Source organism: Pongo pygmaeus, chromosome 20, assembly GCF_028885625.2.
Source record: "Pongo pygmaeus isolate AG05252 chromosome 20, NHGRI_mPonPyg2-v2.0_pri, whole genome shotgun sequence".
NCBI lineage: Eukaryota > Metazoa > Chordata > Mammalia > Primates > Hominidae > Pongo > Pongo pygmaeus.
In genome coordinates, this window is record NC_072393.2 from 36,440,025 (window position 1) to 36,464,115 (window position 24,091).

At 47.8% G+C, this 24,091-nt stretch overlaps 1 protein-coding gene across 2 annotated transcripts in view; it reads right to left on the reverse strand.

Moving 5' to 3' along the window:
* Nucleotides 1-2,957: 2,957 nt before the first annotated feature.
* Nucleotides 2,958-24,091, reverse strand: part of TSHZ3 (teashirt zinc finger homeobox 3) — a 75,797-nt gene continuing 54,663 nt past the window's right edge. For both annotated transcript variants that reach the window (XM_063658622.1, XM_054465523.2), the window contains exon 3: nucleotides 2,958-7,767. In XM_063658622.1, the coding sequence (XP_063514692.1) occupies nucleotides 4,562-7,767 (3,206 nt within the window). In that variant the 3' untranslated portion in view covers nucleotides 2,958-4,561. The remainder of the gene's footprint in view (nucleotides 7,768-24,091) is intronic.

The window sequence follows — 24,091 nt, forward strand, 5'->3', positions numbered from 1 at the left end:
AAAACACGATTGCAATTTTCCAATCTCAAAAGGACTGTGGCAGATGAATTTGAAAAAAATAAAATCATTGGATTTATTTAAAAAAATTTTTTTATTAGATGACTTGGAAATGTCTAAAGATGATAGTTTTCATCCCGGACTTGTTCGATGCAGCCTGGCTTCCCGTCAGCTCCTGTGTCTCTGCCACTCACGGGTTTCTGTCTTCAGAATTCTGCTTCCCCAAGATGGAGCTGGACGGCTTAGAGGGCCTTTTTTCCTAAGTATTTTGTCACCACGTCTGTGGAACTGTAGGTGGCCAGAGGTTGGGGATCAGTGAAGTCACCTAGCTGGAATGGTCTGAACTTGAGGAAGGAACCACAGAGACTGCCGCCCTGAACTCAGCTGGGAAGGCTGTGGACACACAACCTCTGTCTGAGCACAGGGCAGAGAAGGGCCTGTTTGGTGGTTATCAATATATATATTTTTCCTTTTGCAGAATGAAAATAGAATAGAAATGCCAAGGAGATTGGGTCCTCATCATAACCAACCCTCTCTAACTTACATGTAAGGATTTTGGTTAATTATAGAATTCTTGCTGCCTAAAACTTAAAGATACATCACTGATATTTTTGCTAAATGTTGACTGCAGCGAATTGCTAAGATGTGGCATATTGATTTCTTGTTGTGAAGTGAGCTGTTCAAGCTCCATTTAAGATTTTCATCTTGCATGTAGCCCTGAGAACATCATAGCACCATAAATTAGTTAAATTGCACATTTATCACAAATGTTATTTTAAGATACTGCGTAAATGTGATGGTCGGAAGATATACAGTAGGACTGCAGCAAGCCGGGGCTTGGGCGGGGTGAGGTCAGGGTCACCTGCTCACCTGTGATTAAAACCTCCCTCCCTTGGCAACATCCCCCTCCTCCCTGCACCCATTTAAAGGCCTGACTTCGGCGACCAATGCCTTCCTCCATTCACTCTCTGGCAACAGCAACCGCAGAACATGAGCGCTACAACAGACGTGGAGTGCGACTTTACATCTTCCTGTCTCATCTCAGGGAAACCAGGGCCATTCTGGGCTGGGGTGAAAGGTTCTTCCGGACAGTGGCCCAATCTTTAGCCAGGCAAAGGTTTGGTAACCTCAGGACAAAATGGCCCTGAATTTCCAAGTAGGGGGAGACTGCAACAAGCCATATCCATCATGCTGCCTGGTTTATGGGGTTGTTATTGTGCCAAGTGAGGTTTGCATTCATGCCTGGAGCCCTACTGCCCAATTCTGATGTTTCTCTAGAGGTAAAATTAATTCATGGACCCCCACGAATATGAGCAGTCCTTTCCCGGCTAAACGCCCAAGGTGTCAAACCAGCGAGAGAACCTGCAGCCTACCTTGGCTTGTAAATCCTCACACCGAACCCCAAATTGGAAAGCCCAGAAGATGATCCTGGGAGTGGGGTGAGGAGATGGGCAGAGCATGTCGAGTCCTTCTCCCAAACTGTCAAGAGCGGGGTTCCGCTGTCACTCGTACAAATCCCATCTCCCTTCAAGCCACGTGGGCCCTGGCGGTGATGGAAGAGTGTTGTCAGTTTAATCTGTTAGATGCAGGACTTTGGATTCTAATAAACCAATGCTATATTTAACCTGTGAAAAATTCAAGAGTGGAAATCTGGGCTCCAGGATGTGAAGATGCGGAAGGCACGGGAGGGAGGATGTCTCTGTCCCCTGAGACGCGTTCTGTGGGGAGCCGGTCCTGGAGGGAAACATATGTGTCCTTCAGCTCCTCTCAGGTAAAGGTCAGTAGGATAAAGAACAGGCCAGAAAAGAACCAGGGCTGACCACAGAAAAGATGGGGCCTGGCACAGGCCCTGCACCAGGAGGGGAACCTGCTTTCTTCCCTGCCTGTCCGTAAAACCCACCTGTGTGCCCACATCCCAAGGCAAGAGCTTAGCTAACACAGCACTCTCTATTTGCCAAAAAACTCATTTTAAATTGTAGTGAGTTTCTCCCTAAAAACCCAAAGAAAGATGGAATGCCGAGAGAAAACAGAGTAGACAGAAAAATTTGGACTCCTCTTGAGAAAAAGGGGTGGGGATGAGCGGAAAAACCGTAGGCGTGTTGCCGAACATCTCTGAAAGGGCTTAATTTAAATTTTTAATAAAAGAGGTGGTTTTTTTTTTTAAGTTGAGGTGTTTTATGTATTACATGGATGTAATACATCTCTCATTTGTATAATTCTAGGTTAGGAGCTATGATTCTGCATAACTGCAAGAGTAGTTTGAATATAGTAATAAAGGTATTTTACAATTTTACATGATGTTCCCAGCGTTTTGTTGGCATGATTTGCCGGGGCTAATAAAAGCTTGTGATTATCATACAAATGCTCTCCCCCTCCTCCCGTGGATGGGTTCAGTCTCCTCCCACTACCCCCCTGCCTGCTTATCTGTGGCTGTTTTCACACAGGAGGGAGAACCTTGGGACCCCAAAGTCTGTCTGATCTGATTGGTTCTGTTTCCCGCTGTTTGAAAATCCTGAGTCAACAGGAAGGAGTCACCCTTCCAAAGCTTTCTTTCCCATCAGCCTCCTTGACAGCGCAGGGCCCTGAACCCCGTGCATCCAGAAGAGAGATCAAACCCCAGACCCCCATGCAGGTCACCAGGTGTGACCGGAAGCTCTGATCCTGGGGGTCTGGCAATATCCCTTCTGCACTGAGCATCTAACCTTATAGGCATGTCTTCCTTTCTTGTGAATGTTTATTCTCGGTGCAGATCCTATTCGAGCTGCCTCTGAGTAAGTGCTCCCTGCTCTCCAAACGCCAAAGTTCACTAAAACTCCCCCTGATTTACGCACAGCTTCCGACTGCCAGCACCTGGCAGCCGCAGCAACCAGCTCCGTCATAAACAGATCGCATACAATTTAATTTTAATGTGCTCGTTAGTCGTAGCACATTTCAGACATAATTGTGAACGCAACACAAAATTATAGCAAAAAGACAATTTTAATGCTGCCGTAGAAAAAAGGGTTATATGAAGAGTCACATAATGGTGCTTCATTGTCAACAACCAAACAGGGCACAGAGTGTGTTACGGTGTCTGTGCTGTTTACATGCCAATATTTTATACAAAGGTTCTCATATGGTGTCAGCTGTCAGTTACTTCTGCAAATTAACTGCCAAAAATGGAGAAGAACAGAATCACTTGGAGAGCCGGTAACCACGGGTTACCTTTCATAAGCCTAAAGATAAAGCTGCAGTGTGGGATCTTGGGAGAATAATTAGGAAGAACAAAACAGAAAGTTACCAATTGAAATAGAAAGGCATCCTACAATATGGAATAGCAACCAAGAGGGCTTATAAATAAGTGAAAGAGGTTGGATCACAGAATGCCTCGTGACTTTTAAGCAAAGTATTACAGTACAAACATTTTAAAGGCTTTATCAATGTTTAGGAAATACAGTACAAGTTCTTTTTTTTTTGTTGTTCTTTTTTTTTTTAACCTTTTCAAATAGACTTAACCCTTTGAGCACTGAGTTTATTTTGAGCGTTCTTTGATTTCTAATAAATACCTTTAAAAATCATGTGCAAAATAGTTCTGATGCCTGCCAGGGATGTTTTTCCTGGTCTCGTTTATTCAGACTGTTCAAAACAAATGACAATATGATGCTAATAAATATGTATAATTTAAACATGAACCTCTATCAATATAGATGTACTGTATAGCAAAACAAACTATCATACTTTGCTTTCAGATAATGTTTCTGTATACTTTATAAATGCTATCTGTGGTATCTTCTGTATAATTTACAATGTTTGCATGTAAAAAACAAAACCCATAGACCTTAAAAAAAAGAAAAAAAGAAATATACACTATACATAGGCACAGCTTATGCCCAGAGCATAGCAGGTGCATAAAACACTGTTGCTATAAATGCAAGAAAAAGGTCATTTAACCACAATCACATTTTTTTCATAAGAGAGTCTGAAATCTATACAATATATACATCTATGTTTCAATGTGAAAATAATATTCTTTTAAATTTCAAGGCGTGTTATACCCCTGCAGACCTGCATAAATGGAGGTTCATATTATTCATTATAACTAAGCTGGTAAGGAGTTTAAAAAACAGAGCTTCATACATTATTATTATTTTATTTTATTTTTTAACCAAATTAATGCAAAAGTGCTTCAAAGTACTCAGAGGGCTAAAGATGAAAGGGTGAGAAATGCCAGCACACTCATGTCTCGTGGAAAAAGTGTGCCTGATTTCGTTATAAATGCTTAATTAAACTGTCTGTTAATGCATGCAGCTTGAAGCATCGGGAGGATGCTCACAACTAAATCCCATTTACACAAAGTTCCAAACACTTACCACTGCATTTTAACCTTCATATTTTACCAGTAACAACAGCTGATTATGCACCTCTATTAAACACTGTACAGTTATACAAAACAGTCCAGCCCAGAGTGATTCTCTGCAGTTAAAATAAGAACATGTGCCAAGAACAACAAGTCAGAGGTGGCCTGAAGGTGCCTTCCACAGTTTCCCTCAAAGCAAACTGCAGTCCTTTCTATCAAAAGCAAATGCTACTGCTTCTCTAACTCAGAGACATACAGAAGGTGGTCTTCCGGAGATTTCCCGTGTGTTTTGCTAAGGTGAAGTTTAACAGCGTGCTTGCTGGCAAAGGTCCGATTGCAAAGTTTGCACTGATAGGAGGTCCCCAGGTCCTCCTCGGGGGAGGATGTCACCATTTTTTCTGACGGTGACTTGGTTTGTGCTATCTGACTGTTAATCTGTTCGGTGGACAGTTTGGATAAGTCCCGTAGCCGGAAGCCTAAGTGTGACTCTAGGTGACTGATGTACGTGGAAGGAGTCCTGATTTGGGACGCACAATCGTTACAAAAGAAGACGGGGTGGCCAGTGTCCAAGTTTTTGAGGAACTTTGTTCCACCTGTCCTTCGAAGCTGGTATTTCACGTTGGCCAGCCAGTGGCTGATGGTGGTCATGGACAGCCCGGTGAACCTGGAGATATGCATCCGCTCCTGGGGGCTCAGGTCTGACATGATGTACTTCCCTTCTGAGGTCTGCCGGAGGCTGGCGGCAAACTGGGCCTGGAGGATCAGGAGGTGCTGGGGGTTCCAGTTTGACTGGCGGCCCTTCCTCTTCTGGGCAGGCGTCGACTCCTCAGCCTCCTCCAGAGTGGCCCCGTCAATGTCAGACTTCTCGGAGATGCTGGAAGGAGTGGAGGATTTTGACGTGTGGCTCTCTGTCAAGTTCTTCAGCATATCGGATATATCTGACAAGGCATTCTCGCGTAGCGGCGAGTTTGACATGAATGATACGACGGCAGATGTCTTTGCCGTTGTCACCGTGGATGAGGAGGTTGCCGGGGCTGTGGACGTGGGTGACAGAAGCACTGAACCCAAGGAGCAGCCTTTGTCACTCTTCCCTTTTGTCAAGTCTATGGGCTGGTCGTTGTTGATGTGGTAGAAATAGCGGTCGAGGTGGTCTGCCTTCTTGGACTGCAGGGGCGGCGGGGTGGCCACGGCGGCCTTCTCCGCCAGGCTGTTGCTCATCTTGAAAAGCATGCTCATGGGGTCCAGGGCAGGCAGGGAGGGCTTGGCGGCCTTGCCCAGGTGAATGTTCATGACTGACTGCAGGGCGCTCAAAGGGTTAACAAAAGGCTGTTCGGGTGGGTGGTCGGTGATGATGGCCGTGCTGCCACTCAAACTGCTGGCTAGGGGCTTCACCAGCTCCTTGCCATTCTCCACCGGCTCAGCCAGGGGGCTCCCATCCTTGCACCCATCCCGCGGGGGGCTGGGGCTGTTCTCCTGGCTTCGGAAGCCCCCGTCGCTGGATGCCTCCATCTTGATGGGTTCCCCGACTTCGCTGCTACATGGGGAGGGAGTGGTCCGCTTGGGCGGGGAAAGCTTCCCATCCGGCTCCTTCATCTTCTCCTCCACTTTGGCAACTTTCTCAGTGACCTTTTTCACCAGCTCCTCCATGGCATGAAAGTTTGTCTTGGGCATGGGGGATGTCTGGCTGCTGGGTGGAGAGACCAGGGTCTGGTTTTTCGTCGGGGAGACAATCTCACTGTTGCCAAACATGGGTTTCAGGGGCGTGCTCTTCCCGGACGAGCCCAGGGACAACTTCATCATGTTGGGAAGTTGGTAGGCGGCATGGATGCTGGGATAGCCCCCCCAGCTAGGGGTGCCATTCTGGGCCTTGTTGATCGCGGATGTCACTGTGTTTTCCAAGGATTTGAGGATATCGAGCCCCCCCTTGGGACTCTCTTCTAAGTCATTTTCAGTCAAGTAATGGTATTTGGAAGAGATGTCACACTTCTCCTCTTCTTCGCCAGGCTTGTCCTTTTGCTTAGGTTTCTCGTCAGTGACCGCTTTCTCCTTGTCAACTTCCTTCTTGACCTCCACATTCAGTTTTGGGGAGATGCTGGCAGGTGTACTGGAGGGGGATGTGAAGGTGGTGGCCGCCAGGGGCACGGACTGGACCTTCTCGTCCAGCAGGGTTGTGATGGTAGGTGTGACGGGCGTCTCCACAATGGGCTTCCCCTTTTTCATAGCAGAGTTGGTGACCTTGATGAAGTGGCCAGTGACCATCATGTGGGCAGTGAGCTCCTGCAGGGTGTCATGTGAGCTCCCACACTCCATGCACTTCAGGATCTGCGACTTCCGAGCCTCAAAGTGCCATGCATAGCTGGCCCCGTTCTGGTGGCCGTACCGATTATTTGGCGTGATGTAAGGGTTGGAGTTCTTCTGAAGTGCATCGTTGGTGTCTGAGATGGTGGCTTTGGGGGTTCCACCTGTGGAATCCGGGGAGCTGGGGAGCTCCAGCTCCAGGGAAACTTTCTTCCGAGTGGCAGGGATGATTTTGGCGGCGACAGGAGTGACGGGTTCCTTCAGAGGCACTTTTTGGTAGTGTTTTGTTTTGATCATATGGACACTCAAATCCTGCAGGGACTCAAAGGAGTGGCCACAGTACATGCACTTCAGCACCTTCTGGGCATCTTCCTTCCCTTCCATTTCCAGCAAGGAGCGTTTGCGAGGCTTGGACCAGCGCTTGGGGTTGTTGTTATCGGTCTCATGGTTGTCGTCGCGGTAATGCCCCGTCTCGTTCATGTGCACCGTCAACTCCACCAGTGTGTCGTAGGCAGCGCTGCAGTCCTTACAGCGGAACTTGCTGGCCCCCGTGAAGATGGAGCCGTAGAGCTTGCTGCTCTGCCGGTACAGCTGCACGGTGCTGAAGAGGCTGGGTTCCGGGAGCATGCGGCTCTGCGACACCTGCTGCAGCGTCTTAGCCATGGCGCTCTGGTGCCAGTCGAAGCTCCCGCTGCCACAGCTGCTGCTGCTGCTACTGCTGCTGCTGCTGCTGCCGTTGTTCTTCTCCGAGGAGGGCTGGTGCAGGTTGAGGTTGAGGTTGGACCAGTAGGAGTTGGAGAGGAAGTTGTTGTACACGGCCTTCATCTGCTCCAGGCTATCCGACACAGTCGTGTCTTCCAGTGGGACCGTGACCTCCTTGGTCTCCTCTTCATTCTTGATGGAGCCACTTTCAAAGTCAGCCATTCGGTCACTGGTCTCACTGATGTGTGACTCGCTGTCCATTTCGTGGCAGGAAAACTCAGCGGCCGGGGAGTTCTGGTAGCTGGGGCAGGCCCTGGTGAGCTCCTTCTCCGGGCACATGTACTTGGCCGAGGGCTCTCCATCTGCCGTATGCTCCTCTGGGTCTAAACCTTCGTCCACCAGGGCAGCAGCCTTTAACTCTTCGGAAACATAGGCTGCCATGATAACAGGTGGGAAAGAGACAGGTAGGATGGAATGAAGAGAGAGAGGGAGAAGGAGAGAAAGAAAAAAAAAAGCATTAGTACGTGTTGATCTTACCTAGAATATGTTCTGGGCTCTCAGGAAAACAGAGCAACCCAGATGGGTACATGTATTTGTAAAATTAAATAGTTAAAATGTGGTGTTTCTTTGGAGTAAAAAAAAAAAAAATCTGCTCTTCAAACATAATTTGCCACCTTATTCTTCTCAAGGGGCAACAGCTTGAAATTAAAACTAAATTTGAAATTAATGAAGCACATTCTGGAGGTGGCATTCATTTCTAAAGTAATAAATTACTTGTATCAACCTCAGAGACAGCAGTTCCTGTCTGTCAATTAATATGTCTTATGCTTCTCCTACCCCTAATGCATTTCTTAACAGACAGATTCACAATTTAAATTAAGCAAGCATTTTTTACTCATTACATTTTTGAGGCTCAATCTTTAATAAATATAAAGTATAAAAACATCAATAAAATTTTTACCAAGTAAAAAGAAAAGTACGTCCATTGTAATAAAGGAAAAACAAGGTTTTGTCGCTTTTTTTTTTCTTTCTTCCTTCTGGAAAAGCAGGTCTCAGAAAAGCTTAGAGGTAGGTTTCCTGGCAGGGATAGCTGTGGGTTCATTCCAGTTGAGAGAAGATACCCTGACCAGCTACGACCCAGCCCCCAGCCCTGTCCCCCATGTGAACACTCAGCCGTTCTCAGCCACCTGCGCACACACACTCTCCATGCAGAATTATGTCAGAACAAGTTCAGGAAAATTGGTATGCGGTGCTCATTCCTGCTGTATAAATATATACAAGACCTTCCAGTGGACCTTACAAATGTCAAAGTATTTGCTCTTTAGACTACTTTGTCAATATTTACTCAGTATAAGCTTCATGGGCATCCAACAGAGATCCTGTCTTTCTGGAAGCGATGTAACTGGGATGTAAATCCAGCATGCATTCCCACGCAGGTGGAGGGCAGGCCACGTGCCTGCAGGTTCTGGAAGATGCACGTCCAGAGACGCAGAGCCCAGAGAATACTTGCGTTAATGCAACAGGGTGTTTTTTTGTTTTTTTTTTTTCATTCTCTTGCATTTGGTGACTTGGGTTATTCCTTACTAAACTGATCTGCCACTGCATACTGAATCGGGGTAGTTTTTTGGACAGTGAGGCATGGCCAGCCCTGTGGCTAGGAACAATTTCAAGGTAAAGGAAAAGGGGAAATAAAGTGACTTTGTTCTGTCAGTTTCTAAATACTTATTTGCTTCAAAAGGCCAGTGGGGAAGTGTGTTAGGTGGCTGGAACGTTGCAGTGCTAATTGCAAGGCTGATTTCTACAAAAAGCTCTTAAGAAAGGAAGGGAAGCTTTGTTTGTGGAATTGACTCCACCAGCTTTAAAGATTTGCCCCTGTTCCATTTCACATCAGAAAACAAACCAACAACAACAATAAACAAACAAACAAAACAGTGAAATGAGTCCCTTGAAGCCAAGCAGATAGGCCCCCCTCATTCCTTCCAGGACAGGTGTGATTCTTTTGCTCCTAATCCCCCTACTTTGAGTGCCAAGATTCCTAAGCCAAGACACATGGAATCCCAACACTGATGTAATGTGAACTTGGATGGGAACTGTCCCAGGTACACACATCAGCTGCAGGGAGGGGGATACTTCTGCTCATTTGCCAACTACTAAGCAACAGTCTTGTCCAGGAGCCATGGATGTTCTTTACAAATGACCAGAAGAGAGTGCCCTGCTGCGGTCAGCTGAGTGTGAAGTGCTGTGGGGAACCTCAAGTTTAAGGCCATGCACTTCCAGATGACAAATAAAGACAGCAAAATCTCTGTTCCTCAGGCCAGGACCAAATGCTTAGGGAAATACAGCACTGGCCAGTGGAGGCTCCTGTGCTAGCCACAATGAAGACTGTGAATGCATGTGTTGGAAAAGAATAGGAAAAGAAAAAGAAAAGAAGACATCTCACTCTTCCTCACCTGCCCCCCGACAGACTTCCTCAGTGTGCAGCACATTCTAGAAATCTGGACTCAAAACTCCAATGGAGTGGCAGGCCTGGAGGAAGAACAGCTGAGGTAGAATAACCAAGTGTCCCAATTTGCCTGGACCTGTCCTGGTTTCAGCACTGAACGTCTTGCATCCTGGGAATTTACTCAGTCTTATGCAAACTGAAGGATGGCGTGTTACCCTAGCTGGGGCACACAGTATGACTGAGGTCAGAGCATCCAGGTGGGTCTGCAACCTCTCTTATAATCCTCTCGGGGAACAGCTAGAGCAGAGTAGGCTGGGTTTAGCTAGACACAGCCCACTGTCTGCAGAAGTGCACCAGGTGCATGCATATATGATGTTTCCATAGTACGGTTTTATTGTAAACGGAGAAAGAGGAGGAAATCCCAAGGCTGGTGTCCCTCCCACTGAGACTCAAGGAAATGCCCAGGCCTGTGTAGATGGGTGAAGATATCAAAGCCCCTTCTTTCCTGGAGATGCCTCTTGGAGCCACAGTCTGCAATACAAACCCCACACCCTGGAGATTTTGCTCCTATTAAGTAGCTCCCATGAAATTAAGTCTGAGAGAGAAATGGCCCCACAGCAGCCACTACAAGAGGACACCAGCAGCCAGAAGAAGCAGAGCCAATAGTGGACATGAAAGAGTCTTCTGTGGGTGAAGGCTACCAGGTGAGAGGGAAACCCAGGGGCTCTGCCAGCCCACCTTCCACCCAGGGGCAATGCATCTCCCCATGACTAGAGCCTTCCCCACCCCCACTGCACAAGCAGCAACCCAGCCCAGGCCGTCCGGAGCACCCCTCCCCAACACATGCACCATGAATGATGTGACCAGCTCCTCTCCTGGGCTGGCCCACAACACGCTCTGATATGCTTTGTAAATTACACAGCAGGGTCAGAATGTCATCAGTCTGATGACTGAGGAGGAAATTAATATGGAAAGAAAAGGCCAACCTCTCAACCTCCCTGGTGGAACAAGATCCAACTCAGAGGAGAATTAAAAGGCTCTACTGCCAAGGAGAACTGGGTCCTGGAGAGACTTGGCCTCACCGCACACCCCATTCCTGACCATGTCATGGTTTCTGAGGGTCCTTACAAGCGCACACCCTCATGGCTGTGACGTGGGCCTCACTCCCTGTTCAAATGACCATTTTCTTTTCCAATCTGAAGGTGAGAAGTATTTCCTTAGGTGGAGCCTAAGACTTTTACCCATTGGTTCTCCCCTCCACATTAAAATAAAGGGAAAGGCTGGGTGCTGCGGCTCATTCTTGTAATCCCAGCACTTTGGGAAGCCAAGGCAGGCAGACTGACTGAGCTCAGGAGTTTGAGACCACCTTGGGCAACATGGTAAAACCCCATCTCTACTAAAATACAAAAAAATTAACCAGACATGGTGGCACACGCCTGTAGTCCCAGTTACTCCAGAGGCTGAGGCAAGCGAATCGCTTGAACCCGGAAGGTGGAGGTTGCAGTGAGCCATGACCCACCACTGAATTCTAGCCTGGGCAACAGAGCAAGACCCTATCTCCAAAAATAAATACATAAAAATAAAGGGAAAATTCCCATCCTTCCACCATGCTTTGCAATAATTTCACTACTCTAAGAATATTTATACTCTTGATTACTGAACTTTAAAAATGTTCTAGAAAATGGAAATGGACCCAGTGGAATGAGGGAACTAAGGGATGAAGGGCACTCCACAAATATGCATCAAGCTGCCACAGGCACCAGGCAGGTTGCCGCACACTGTGCAGTGCAGAGTTTTGTTTCTCTAGGCCTCTATTTCCTTCTTCAAATGATACGGGGCACTTGAGTAATATTTGTAAGGTCCTTCCTCAGCTACATGTCTATCATTTTATGGCCTTTCAAAGAAGGTAAAGAGCTGAGCTATAAAGTCACTAAATCTGGTTCATTCTCTGCAAACACCAACCTCACCAACACTCAGCAAGTAGAGTCGTTCCTCTGTGCTTTCTTCTCTAGACTGAGCTTGACAAGCACAGCCCCTGGCTGGATAGAAGGAAAGGCTCTGGAAGCTGGCACAGCGAATGCCCTGGATCAGGCAAAGAGGGGAGGAAAGACTGGGTGTTCCCAGTTACTGTGCAGATGGTGAGAAGTCAACAGGGGCATGGGGCAGGGCTGTCGAGAACCTGGTCCCCACCAGGCTGGCTTCAGTAGCCCAGCAGTAGGCACCATCTACCGATTTGACCCAACAATGCATCACATATGACCTTGGGAAACTCCGCTACTATCTCCAACAGTATTTAAGAGTATTTAAATTCCTTCTTGCTACTTAACTTTCTGCGCATTCTTGCCTGAATTCTCTAAGGGAGGGAACCTTACATCCTTAGTCTTGCATGCAGTAGGTGAGCAATGGACGGTTGCTGCCTCATTTCAAGGAGGTGAGTGGGGGGTCATGTCCAGCAGCATGGAGTTGTAACAGCATCCCCCCTTCTCTCTGCGGCCTCCCACATGGGCCCAGTCCAGCCACTAGCATTTCTCACCCCATCCCCAACCAACTCCCTGACTCCAGCCCCAGCCCCTTTAATCTCATCTCCAAGCAGAAGCTGCTGAGATTAATATAGAATATCGGGCTGGTCATATCACCTCCCCATATAACACCCTCAGTAACTTCCCACTGGGCTTGGAAGAAGATCCAAATTCCTCAAAGCAGCCCTGAAGGAAGGGAGTCCTCCACCATTTGCCCGGTTCCCCTCCAGCCCCTCTCAGCTTCTGAGATGCACCAAGATCTATCATTCCTCACTTTCTAGCACTGCCTCCTCTGCTGGAAACCCTGGGGCAGGTGCAGTGAAGTGGAGAATGCAGGAACCCACCCTTCCCCGGGCCTCAGGGAAAAGGCTCTTGGGGACAGCAGGGTTTTGACCCCAGCTTTTGTCCCCTTAGCCATGGGGATCACTTGTCTTTGGCCAAATATTCCAACACACTGTCAGCTTTGTGTGGTCAGGACCAGACCCCACACACCCACACCCCAGATATCAGCCGCAACCCTACCGTCCGGCCCAGAGTGGCCACTCAATACATGTTAGTGGATGAATGAATGAATGAATGAATATAATAGACGGCTGCTTCACACCTCCTAAATAGCTGCCAAAACATCCTGAATGGATCCTGAGTCCAGCCAGTCCCAGTGCAAAGCAGATGTGCTGGGGTGAGACCCAAAGTCCATCCTAGGCAAGTTCGGTCTGAGAGTGATTGGCACATTCAGCAATGCCACTTCGTGATGAAAGGTCTCTGGGGTAGACAGGATGACAGAACCCACCACCAAGGAAGACGGGAGGAGACACCCCAGTCAGTGGTCTCCTTGCATTGGAGCCCGCCCAAGCTGTGCCCACACTCAAATACCCTCTTCAGGAATGCATTATCGGCCAGGTGCGGCAGCTCTTGTCTGTAATCCCAGCATTTGGGAGGCCGAGGTGGAAGAAATGCTTGAGCCCAGGAATTCAAGATCAGCCTGGGCAACACAGCAAGACCCCATCTTTATAATTCTTTTAAAAATTAACCGGGCATCGTGGCCTGTGCCTGTAGTCCCAACTACTTAGGAGGCTGAGGCAGGAACATCGCTTCAGCCCAGGAGACTGAGGCTGCAGCGAGTTAGGATCGCATCATTGCACTAAAGCCTAGGTAACAGAGTGATTCTGTCTCAAAAAAAAAAAAAAAAAAAAAGGAAAAGTAGGCCAGGCGTCGTGGCTTACACCTGTAATCCTAGCACTTTGGAAGGCCGAGGCTGGGAGACTGCCTGAGCTCAGGATATTGAGACAACCCTGGGCAATATGGTGAAACTCCGTCTCTACTAAAAATACAAAAAATCAGCCAGGCATGGTGGCGGGTACCTGTAGTCCCAGCTACTTGAGAGGTTGAGGCACGAGAATTGCTTGAACCTGGGAGGTGGACACTGCAGTGAGCTGGGATTGTCACTGCACTCCAGCCTGGGCAGCAGAGTGAGCCACTGTCTCAAAAAAAAAAAAAAAAAAAAGGAAAAGTGAAAGTGAAAGAAAAAGAAAAGAATGCATTATCATCCCTCTATCCCTCTTTTCTCTTGAGCAAATAAGATGGGAACCTCTGCTGCCAGCTCCCATGGAGGAGGCAGCTGGACTGTGAGCAGGAGGAGGTTCTCATTCAAACCAAACCAACAGCTGCAAAGATGCAAAGAAGCACACAGGAGTGATCAGGGACTAGCAAGTGAGGGGCCGACTGGGCACCCGCATTCCACACTTCCCCAAGTCCCTCCGTTGAGAGTCTCTCTTCAAGATGTGAGCTCCTGCAGAATGGCTGCACCCGCTTCCCCACACACATCTCACTTTCCTTACCCCACCAATGAAGACTGTGTGCTTAAAGCAGCAAGACAGCCATCGATCTCTCAAGAGCTGAGTGCCAAGGACACATTTTCAGACAACTGCCTGAACCGAAGAACTTGGCATGCACAGAACCAAATGTGACTCCTGGGTAGAGACACACATGGATGAGAAATAAAAGCTCCCAAACTTACAAAAGCTTTCTGCAAAGTTCTATAGCCCAACAACCTTAGAAGCCCACATGATGGAAAAACAAAAAAACACAAAGACAAAACACGGATCCTGCCTAATATGAGCATGTTTATGAGCTGTGTTCACATTCATACATTCATTGCATCTGGTCCTCTCAATGGTCAAGGAAGGTGGAAAAATCATCTCCATTTTGCAGACAAGGAAACAGGGATTCTGGCTAGTTCCACAGCACACTTGCACTGAGGAACCAGTTCTGACCCCAAGCCCTCTGCTGCAACCCCTCAGGATGAGTCACTGGAGGTAGATGGGGCATTTGCCTGAACTCCTAAGACCCACACCCTGGGTCCAGTGTCAGGGGACCACACAGGAAGTATGGGAGGGAGCACCCTGTCCCCGGAATGAGGAGGGGGCAGCCAGGCAGAACCTTCTCAATTCCCCCATGGGGATCCACACCTACCCTTCCAGGAGGGTCCAGCATCCCCACCCTCAGCTCACCAGTGGTGTGGCTTTCACACCGTGGATGCAGGGATGACAAACGTATCATGTCTGGGGAGAGAAGAGAGCTGGCCCACCGTGGCCATCAAGGGTCTGGAGACACCAATTCCTTCATTAATATTTATTGTCATCATTAACTAAATTCAACCTCTAGGTAAAAAGAAATTAATACGTGTCATATAAATATAAAACAGTAAGCTGGGGCATAACGGAATTCATTTCTGGGCAAGGTGGAATTACCTTCATCGCATAGGAATCTCTCCCAAAAGAAGAGGAAGTGTTGGCTGGGACCTGCACTCTCCAACCACGGGGGCCACGGATGGGCAAGTCGGGGGTGGGAGGGGGCACTGGGTGTGGGTGGAAAGAAAGGAAAAGAAAGCATGGCTGTGTCCCGCTCCCCAATGCAATTTCCAAGTAAAATGCCCTGTGAATGTTAGCATTTTCTGGGCTGAAATAAAGGTTCTGAAGTTATAACCCTCCGTTTTCCCTGGGAAGGTGCTTTGCTGGCTAAAAGTTTTTATAGATTCCTTTTCCCCATGTCTTCTTATTATGGATAGCCCAGAAGAATACCCCTCTCTGCAACGAGTGCCTCTGGTCATCCATCCATAAGGAGCCCTGTGACTGTGATGGAGGAAAGAGTAGAGCCAGGAGGGATAGGAAGAAGCAGGGAAAGGAGAAGAAAGGACCGAAGAGGGAAGGGGCCATCAAGTCATCCGGGGTTTGAGAAGGGGGCAGAGAGAGAAGAGGGGGCCCAGCAGAGAGAGGACAGGGGGAGAAAGAGAGATGGGAGAGGAAGAGAAGAATCCACTAGGGCTGGGGTAGGGGAGAGAGAGGCCACCGACGGGCATGGGAGGTAGGAATGGAGAGAGAGAACACAGGTAACGGAGATTTGAGAAGAGACAAGGATGCAAGAGGTGATTTTCTGGAAAGGACTCTATGACAAAGAGGGCCTGGAGCCTGTGAGTTCTGGTACAGAAGCGGCCCTCAGGATGGCCACCAAGGTAAAAGAGGATGGACCTAGGGGAGCCGCTATTGGTCCGTTCCAATGCTGGGGCCTCCGGGCCTCCTTTCCTCCTTCTTCCCTGAATACTCAGACTTTCAAATGACACAGGGTGTTTTTTGTTTTTTTTTTTGTTTTTTTTTTGTTTTGAGACAGGGTTATGCTCTGTTACCCAGGCTGAAGTGCAGTGGTGCAATCACAGCTCACTGCAGCCCCGAACTCCTGGACTCAAGCCATCCTCCCGCCTCAGCCTCCTGGGTTGCTAGGACTACAGGCACTAGATACCTCGCCAGGATAAGAGTGCTTTATTGTTTTTTGTTTGTTGATCTTTTTGTTTTTGTTTAAAAAAATAATAATAATTTAACTAGCCGAAGAGGATGGAGGAAGGATGACGGCTTGGGAAGGTGGCTGTCGGGTGTGTTTTCCCAAGCAGGCTCTCCAGGACTCATGCACACCAGTCTCTGCAGACCCTCCTGCCCTTTCCTCAGAGCCAGAATCAACTTCAACACATGCCTAAGCCCTCAGCAGGCACGAAGTCCTCTTCTGTGCTGCAGAAGGTATCTTGACCACTTCTCACTCCCCACTTACCTGCCTTCCTCACACCTGGGCCCACAACAGAGCAGACTCCAAGGAAATGGCAGGAGGAGATAGGAGGGGACAGTTCAAAAGCCATAGCAACCCAATGTGGAGAGCCGTCCAGGAGGGCAGCAGCTGGACTCTGGAGAGGACCTGCCGATTCTCTGCTCTGTCACCCAGCCTGGAGTTTAGTGGTGTGATCATGGCTCACTGCAGCCTCTAACTCCTGGGCTCAAGTGATCCTCCCACCTCAGCCTCCTTAGTAGCTGGAACTACAGGTAAGCAACACCATGCTAATTAAAAACAATCTTTTTTTAGAGTTGGGCTCTTGCTGTGTTGCCCACGCTCTAGAACTCCTGGCCTCAAGTGATCCTCCAGCGTCGGCCTCCCAAAGCACTGAGATTACAGGCTTGAGCCGTGGAGCCAGGCAGGACCTGCTGTTTCTCCATTGGTTTTTTCTCTGGGAAACAATATGATGTTAGGCAGGGAGGCCCTGGGTCTCAGCTTCTGCCCTGCCATGGATTAGTCCTGTGGCTGTGATGACTGACTTCACATCTGTGAGCATCAGTTTCTTCATCAACAAATGGGAGGAAGGAATGGAAAGATGCAACTGGCCACATCCGCCTCCCAGGTGTTTGCAGGCAACCAAGGATTTCATAAGGAGTGGGCATAAAGGACTTTTCCAAGTTAAAGAAACTCTGCAAATAGAGGTGCACCAACTGCACAGGGGCTGTGCTCCATGGGAGCACAGAAGGCCTCCTGCTGTCAGGAATCTGGGAGGCAGGGACAGGGGATGGCCCCTAGGCTCACCCCTCCTCTTGTAAAGGCCTCTGGGTCTCCCAGACCCTCCATGCTGACCTCATCACGAAAGGAGGAGGTAGGGGGACGAGCACCAAGCCCTGCTGAGGTGAGAGCTCCCACTGGGGCTTGGGTTCTGTCTCTCCTCACTCTGGGCAGCCTTAAAATGGGGGCTGCAGAAAAGGAAGAAAGCCAGACAGAAAGGAGAAGAAAAAGGGAGGGAAATGGAGAGCAAGGAAAGGAGGCAAGGAAGGAAGAGACGATGTCAGATGCACTCCTGCAGCATTAGTGCTCCTGACCAAGCACAGCTCTCCTCCCTGGGACCCAGCCCCTGGTATAGGAATTCTAGGAAGGCAGCGGGCAGGACCATGGATTCAGTCCCTCTCCACCCCACTGCATGGACCTGACTGGAGATCCCCAGTGCCCCACTCCCAGGGGTGGGGTTCGGAGCCAGATGCCCTGCAGCACGGTGCTGGCTGCGGCGGCCACCTCAGACACTGGCTGTCAAACTGGCTGCCACTGTCCCTGTAGCCCCCAGCCCCCAAGCTGGGTCGTGTTCTCCTCCAGGCTGAGCCCAGACCCCATGTCCACTGGGCTTCTGCCTTGAATCGCCTTCCTCTGTGTCAGAGAAAGAGCTCAAAGTCCCCAGAAAATTTCACCTAAATCTCAGCTTATTCTCAATACACCTGGAAAATCTGGATGAATTGATCCATTTGACACAAGAATATCTGCTTGACAAAGGACTCATGGAAGTGCCTTACACACTGTGCCCCCGGGTTATGCTTATACAGGGCTCTCTGCTGTACAAACGTGTTTCACACCTTGCTATGATGAAGCAAGGGGATCCCTTTCTCAGGAGAACCACGCCTGCCATATCAGCTGTGTCTGATGCAACCCGATTTGGGGCCTAGAGCTATCCCCAGATGTCCTGAGGTCCCACACAATGGGCTGCTCAGAAGCAGCTGCCCCTAGACCTGGCCCAGAGCCCTGGTGGGTGTGAGTGATAGACAGACAGGGAGAAATCTCAGGCCTGGATTGCCCCTAACCAAACACATTCCCCCTGGCCCTCAGAGAACATGACAAATCAAGATGGAGGTGCACCCTCCTGGCTCTTGACTGGGAGGGGCTCAAAGCAACAGTGTGAAGGCAGGACTTCCCTTTTGCGCAAAGAGAGAGAGGAGATGGCAGGGGGAAGTGTGGGATAGAGTGAAGGGGGCTTAGCTAAACACACACTGGGGGGTACCAATATGATTGGATTGCATGTTGGGCCGCTGTCTAGTTATTAAATAAGCAGGGAGAAAAAAAGGGGTTCTAGAGGACTGTTTATAAATGGTACCAAGGAGGTGACAATTCAGTGGGGAACACAAGTCTTCTCCATCTATCCACCTGGGCACCCAGAGTCACCTAGAGACGCTACCTAGGATGATGGAGGTCATGGCCTCTAGGGACAAAGAAAGAATGGCATTCTTGGATGGTACCAGGGAGACCAGGGGTCTTCCAGGCATCACTGCTGGGCTTTGGAGCTCCCCAGAAACCAGGGGAATACCCAAGGGCCAGAGGATCCAGAAGGGCATGCTTTGGCTCTGGGGGAAGGAAAAGTGGCTGCAGCTGTAATGGCCAGGACTTCTGCAGAAGGCTGGCCACGGTGGGATGACAACCTCCCCTAGATTGATTGCTCTTCCCACTAGCAAGGTCAGGAATATTAATTTTGTACACGCTAATTCGATGTAATGTGTGAGATGAATGCTTGTTCAGTTGGGTATCCCTGTGTTAATAAAGCTGCAATGCTTTCTCGCCAAGAAAAGCATGGCATTAGCTGATTGGTGAATAAAGTCAGTGTGAATAAGGAAACACCACGCTTTAGCACAGCCAGAGTGGCCAGTGGTGGCGTAAGCCAATGACAGGCTGCGGCTGCTCCTCTAGGGAACCCACGGCAACGAGGCTTCCCAGAACACCTCCTAGCTGCTGGAAGCCCCAGCTGGTTCAGAAGACTCAGAGCCCAGGATGAGTCCTGTTCCTCCAGCGGTGATGGGAAACAAGAGTCCAAGAGTTCCACAAGCCAAACCTGGGGCTCCCAAAACTGAGTTAAGAAAGACACTGTCTGAAGCTTCTCTCTTTGAATTCTTGCTGCAATGAAAGAACCCCATTGTGCCACGGTCTCAGCAGCTCCTCCCCAGAACAATCTCCCTCCCTTCCCAGCACTCTTCATGAGGGGGATGGCTCAGAAAAGGAGGAGGCCAGAACGTCAGGAGGCTCTCCAAGATCAGAAAGAGAAGGCAGCTTCCCAGTCTCTACAATGACTCTCTTTCAATGCCTTCTGGGGAGCTTGCTCTGCTGCAGTTAGGGCACCAACCCTAGCACAAACAAAAATAAATGTATCAAGGATGCATTCACAGGACAAAAACCACTGCCTCAGACAAATCTTCAGATAACAAAGAATAAATAAATACTCACTTTGGGGACCATCTGAGTCACCTACTGTCCTTGGCTTCAAGCACATTTAAACCGACTGGGCATCAAACCAACGGTGGAAGCCTGCACCAGTCTGCTGTCATGGGGAGTCCATACACTCACTCTGTGTGCCCTGGAGGAGTGCTTCACTGCTGAAATCACCTTAATCCATTTAAGCTACAGGGCAGAGTCATCATTCAGCCAGCCCGGTGCTGGGCCCATGTCTGGGTTGACAGCAGTCAGTTTGTCCTGGTAGCCGGTGACGATCTATACAGTGAAACATGGCTTCCGGAGCCAGGGTGCATTTTTGCAAGACTGGTAAAGAAAGTAAGCTGCCTGTGGGTGCCGTACTCCCATTCCTCTTTCTGAGTTCAATACATTTCCAAGTACACTGCCCTCTCAGAATAAAGAATCCAGGGTCTGAACCTCTTCCCAATGTCCTTTTTACCTTTTATTCTACAAAAGCTGTAAGGTAAATCCTGGCCTATATTGGATCCAATAAATTAGAAGAATAACTTCATCCAAAGAAAGGATTCTCTCATCTTGGTGGAATAGGAATTGGGTAAATTATTAGGGGCAGGGGATGTGCTTGACCTTCTCAAATTGCATACATGAGCAGAGGGATTCTCAGGGGGTAGCTGATGTCTTTAATGAGGCAGTTCATTGAGGCAGTTTATGGAACCAAGGAACTCTTGCCTTGGTGATCTAAAAACCTGGGAAAAGCACAGTTGAGAATTGGGCAGCAGGCTGTGAAAATTTGGGAACAGTCCTTAAAATGGGCCTCTTCAAGTGGCTAAACATGTACAACTCAAACTGTCACTGGGACTTGCTGGCTTTCCTCCAGAATACTAAAAGAGCTATATCCAAGGGGAAGGTAAGTGGATGGCTAACATGAGATGGGAGTTAAGATTTACATGGAAAAGGAAGCAACTGATTCACTCAACACATCTACCCATCCACCCAGCCAACCCTCCATCCATCTACCCATCCATCTATCCATCCATCCATCCATTGAAAGACTTATCCATCTATCCATCCAAAAACATATCCATCCAAAACCCACCCATCCATCCATCCATCCATCCATCCATCCATCCATCCATTCATCCATCCAAAAACGTATCCATCCATCCAAAAACCCATCCATTCATCCATTCATCTATCCCCCATCCATTCATCTCATTCTTCTAGCCATCCCAAACCCATCCATTCAAAAACTCATCCATCCATCCACCCATCCAACCAACCAAAAACCCATCCATCCATCCATCCATCCATTCAAAAATTCATCCATCCAAAAATGTATCCATCCATCCGTCCATCCATCCACCCAAAAATGTATCCATCCATCCAAAAATCCATCCGTCCATCCATCCGTCCACCCACCCATCAACAACCCAAAAACCCATCCTTTCATCCAATATGTATTAGGCACTAATTATATACTCCAGATGCTTTAGGGTTAGGAATAAGTAACCAAAGTAAATAGCTCAGAATTACAGGCTATACTTTTATGTGCTCAAGGTGGCCTTGGTTAAACACAGAGCACAAGGGCATTAGAGAATCATACATCTGCACAAATGTCTTAGCTCGATATTCAAAGCTCAGGTTAACCAAGCCCCACTTTACCTTCTATGTTTTATCGTCCACTGCCCCCTCCACACACAAAGATGCTAGTCTTCCCTGATAACTTTCCCTTGATCTTGCCTTGATTGATGCTCTTTCTTCCATTTTATATATCATGCTGGGTCTTTTCACACTCCCTTCCCTGTCCTCCGAGGTCCTGCTCATTCCATGTCCCCCAGGAAGTCCTTTCTCACCTGTCTCTTTGAAAGTGATCTCTTTAATTTCTGTGATAAGACAATGAATGGTGAAGTCCCCTCTAAACTCGAAAGCCTACAGAAATATAAGAAATTATCAGCATCATTGTATATCTCTTCTGGCATTTATCTCTTGTAGTTTTAGAGTGGCTGATCCTGTGCATAAATTCTCTTTCCATATACACTACAGGAGCATTTCTTACCTCTGTGCCCTTTGCATGGCCTGGCATGCCAACTGTACTCAGTAACTTCTGGTCCAATTCTTTTAGTTTGGATGGTGCTGCTTAAGCTAAGAACCGACAAAGACCAAGGGTCACTTCAGGTAGAAGTTTCCACCACCTTCCTCAACGGCTCTTGAATGCTGGGCTGAGAAGTCCCAGGTGCTCTGACTTCCCATGCATCTCTTCATTCCTCATTCCCACGTCACAGAACAGAGACACTCCATTAAGAACCAGGGCCACCAGTGTATCTCAGTTCTGGCAAAGTTCCTCATCTTATGACCACAAGGAAAACTTGGAGAGAAAATGTTCCCAGTGACCTCAGAAAAGTTTAGCCCTACCCTTTCTGCACTGGGCACCGGCATGGTAGCCACCATGACTAAGTGACCTTCTTAAGGTCTGCAGCACTGCCTGCATTGAGCCAGGACTGATCCAGCATTCAGATCATTGACACAGTATTCAGCCAACATTCAGCAAGTTCTCATCCAGGACTCAGCCAGCACTTAGCCAACACTCAGCTAGCACTCAGCCAGCACTGACCCCACACTCACCTAGCACTCAGCCAGGACTCAGCCAGCCCTGACCCAGCACTCAGCCAGCGGCACTCAGTCAGCACTTAGCCAGTACTCAGCACTCACTCAGCACTCAACAAGCACTCAACAAGCACTCACTCAGTATTGACCCAGCTCTCAGTTAACATGCACCCAGGCCTCACTAGTGTGCATGTGAACACTGTTTGGATGGATAGTGAAAAAATGATTCTAGCCTGTTTGAAGGAACAAAGGTAATGGTCAAATGTTTCAATTTTTAAATAATTTTGACTGACATATACATGCCTACAGATTTGAACCTCATTTCTATATATTAAAACAGCTTTTCTCCAACCAATAAATAAATAATATCTATTGACTGGTTGGCATCACAATATATGTTTCCTCTTAAGTATCCCATTTCACATTTTTATATTGACACTTACATAGTCTGAGTTGGGTGTTACTTATACTAGATCAGGAACCCGTAACACCTTACCATCCATCACAAGGAAGAGAGACAGAAAAGAGAGAGAGAGAGAAAAGAAACAATACAATAATGAGAACAGCACTCTCACTAACTGGTTCATGACTTGCTTGCCTTCTTGTGGAGGATAATTTAGTACTATATATCAAAATTGAAAATATCTACACTCTGATCCAGATAGCAATCTTTACTACAAAAACATTCATACATCATACATAGCCCCTCAACAACAACAAAAAAAACCCTCTATGATTACGGTGTTCTCATCAGTATTTCTTAGAATACCAAAGAAGTGAATAAACAAACTAAAGTATACCCACATCATGAAATACTATGCAGCAACTCACAAGGACGATAAGACAGAGATACCAGTGTCAGAGAAGATACGGAACACTGGAACTTTCAAGTGCCAACTGTTACAACCATTTTGAAAATCTGTTTGTCAGTATCCACGAAAGCTACACATACACATACTCTGTGTGACCTGGCAATTCTATTCCTAGATCTAGACCCATTAGATGTGCATACATTTTTCATCAAAAGACCTGTATGCTGATATCCTTTGATATGCTATTCACAACAGCAAAGCAACTGGAAAGGATCCAAATGTCCACCACCAGTAGAGTGAATAAATACACAGTGTCCTGTCCACATGCTAGAATGCCATGCCACAGACAAAATCAACATTATTTCAAAACAACATGGGAGGATCACACCAACAAAATATTGTATGAATTCATTTATGTAAATTTCAAAATCAGGCAAAGCTCACCTGTGGTGTTAAAAGTCAGGACAGCAGTTACCCTTTGGAGGTGGTGGCTGGGGAAGGGCCGTGGAACTCCTGGAACATGAAATGTTCTGCCTCTGGGCCTGGGCCCTGGAGGCATAGGTGTGTTCACCTGGGGAAAATTCCACCTACACTTATATTCATATGCTGACCTTTTTGTATGTTATTCTGCATAAAAAGGTTTTTTAATAATAATTTCAACTTTGGGGTTCAGGGGGTACAGGTGGAGGTTTATTACATGGCCATATTGTGTGATGCTGAGGTTTGGGCTATGATGGATCCCATCACCCCAGTAGTGAGCATGATATCCAACAGGTGGTCTTTCAGCCCTTGCCCCTCACCTTCCCCCACTCCCATCTAGTATCCCCCAGTGTCCACTGTTCCCATCTTTATGGCCATGTGTACCCAACTGCACACAAAGTTTAAAAATAATGATAATTCTCTAATTTCTCATATGAGAAGATCTCTAAGACATAGTAGAAGATAGGAAAAGAAAATAAGTCTCAGAAACACAAACATGGGTCTCTGTTTTCTGAGCAAGTTTGTGTGTGTGTGATTGTATGTGGGCACCCAATGAAAGAATCCTGGCCTGGATATTAGCAGCTGTCCTGCAGGTGGA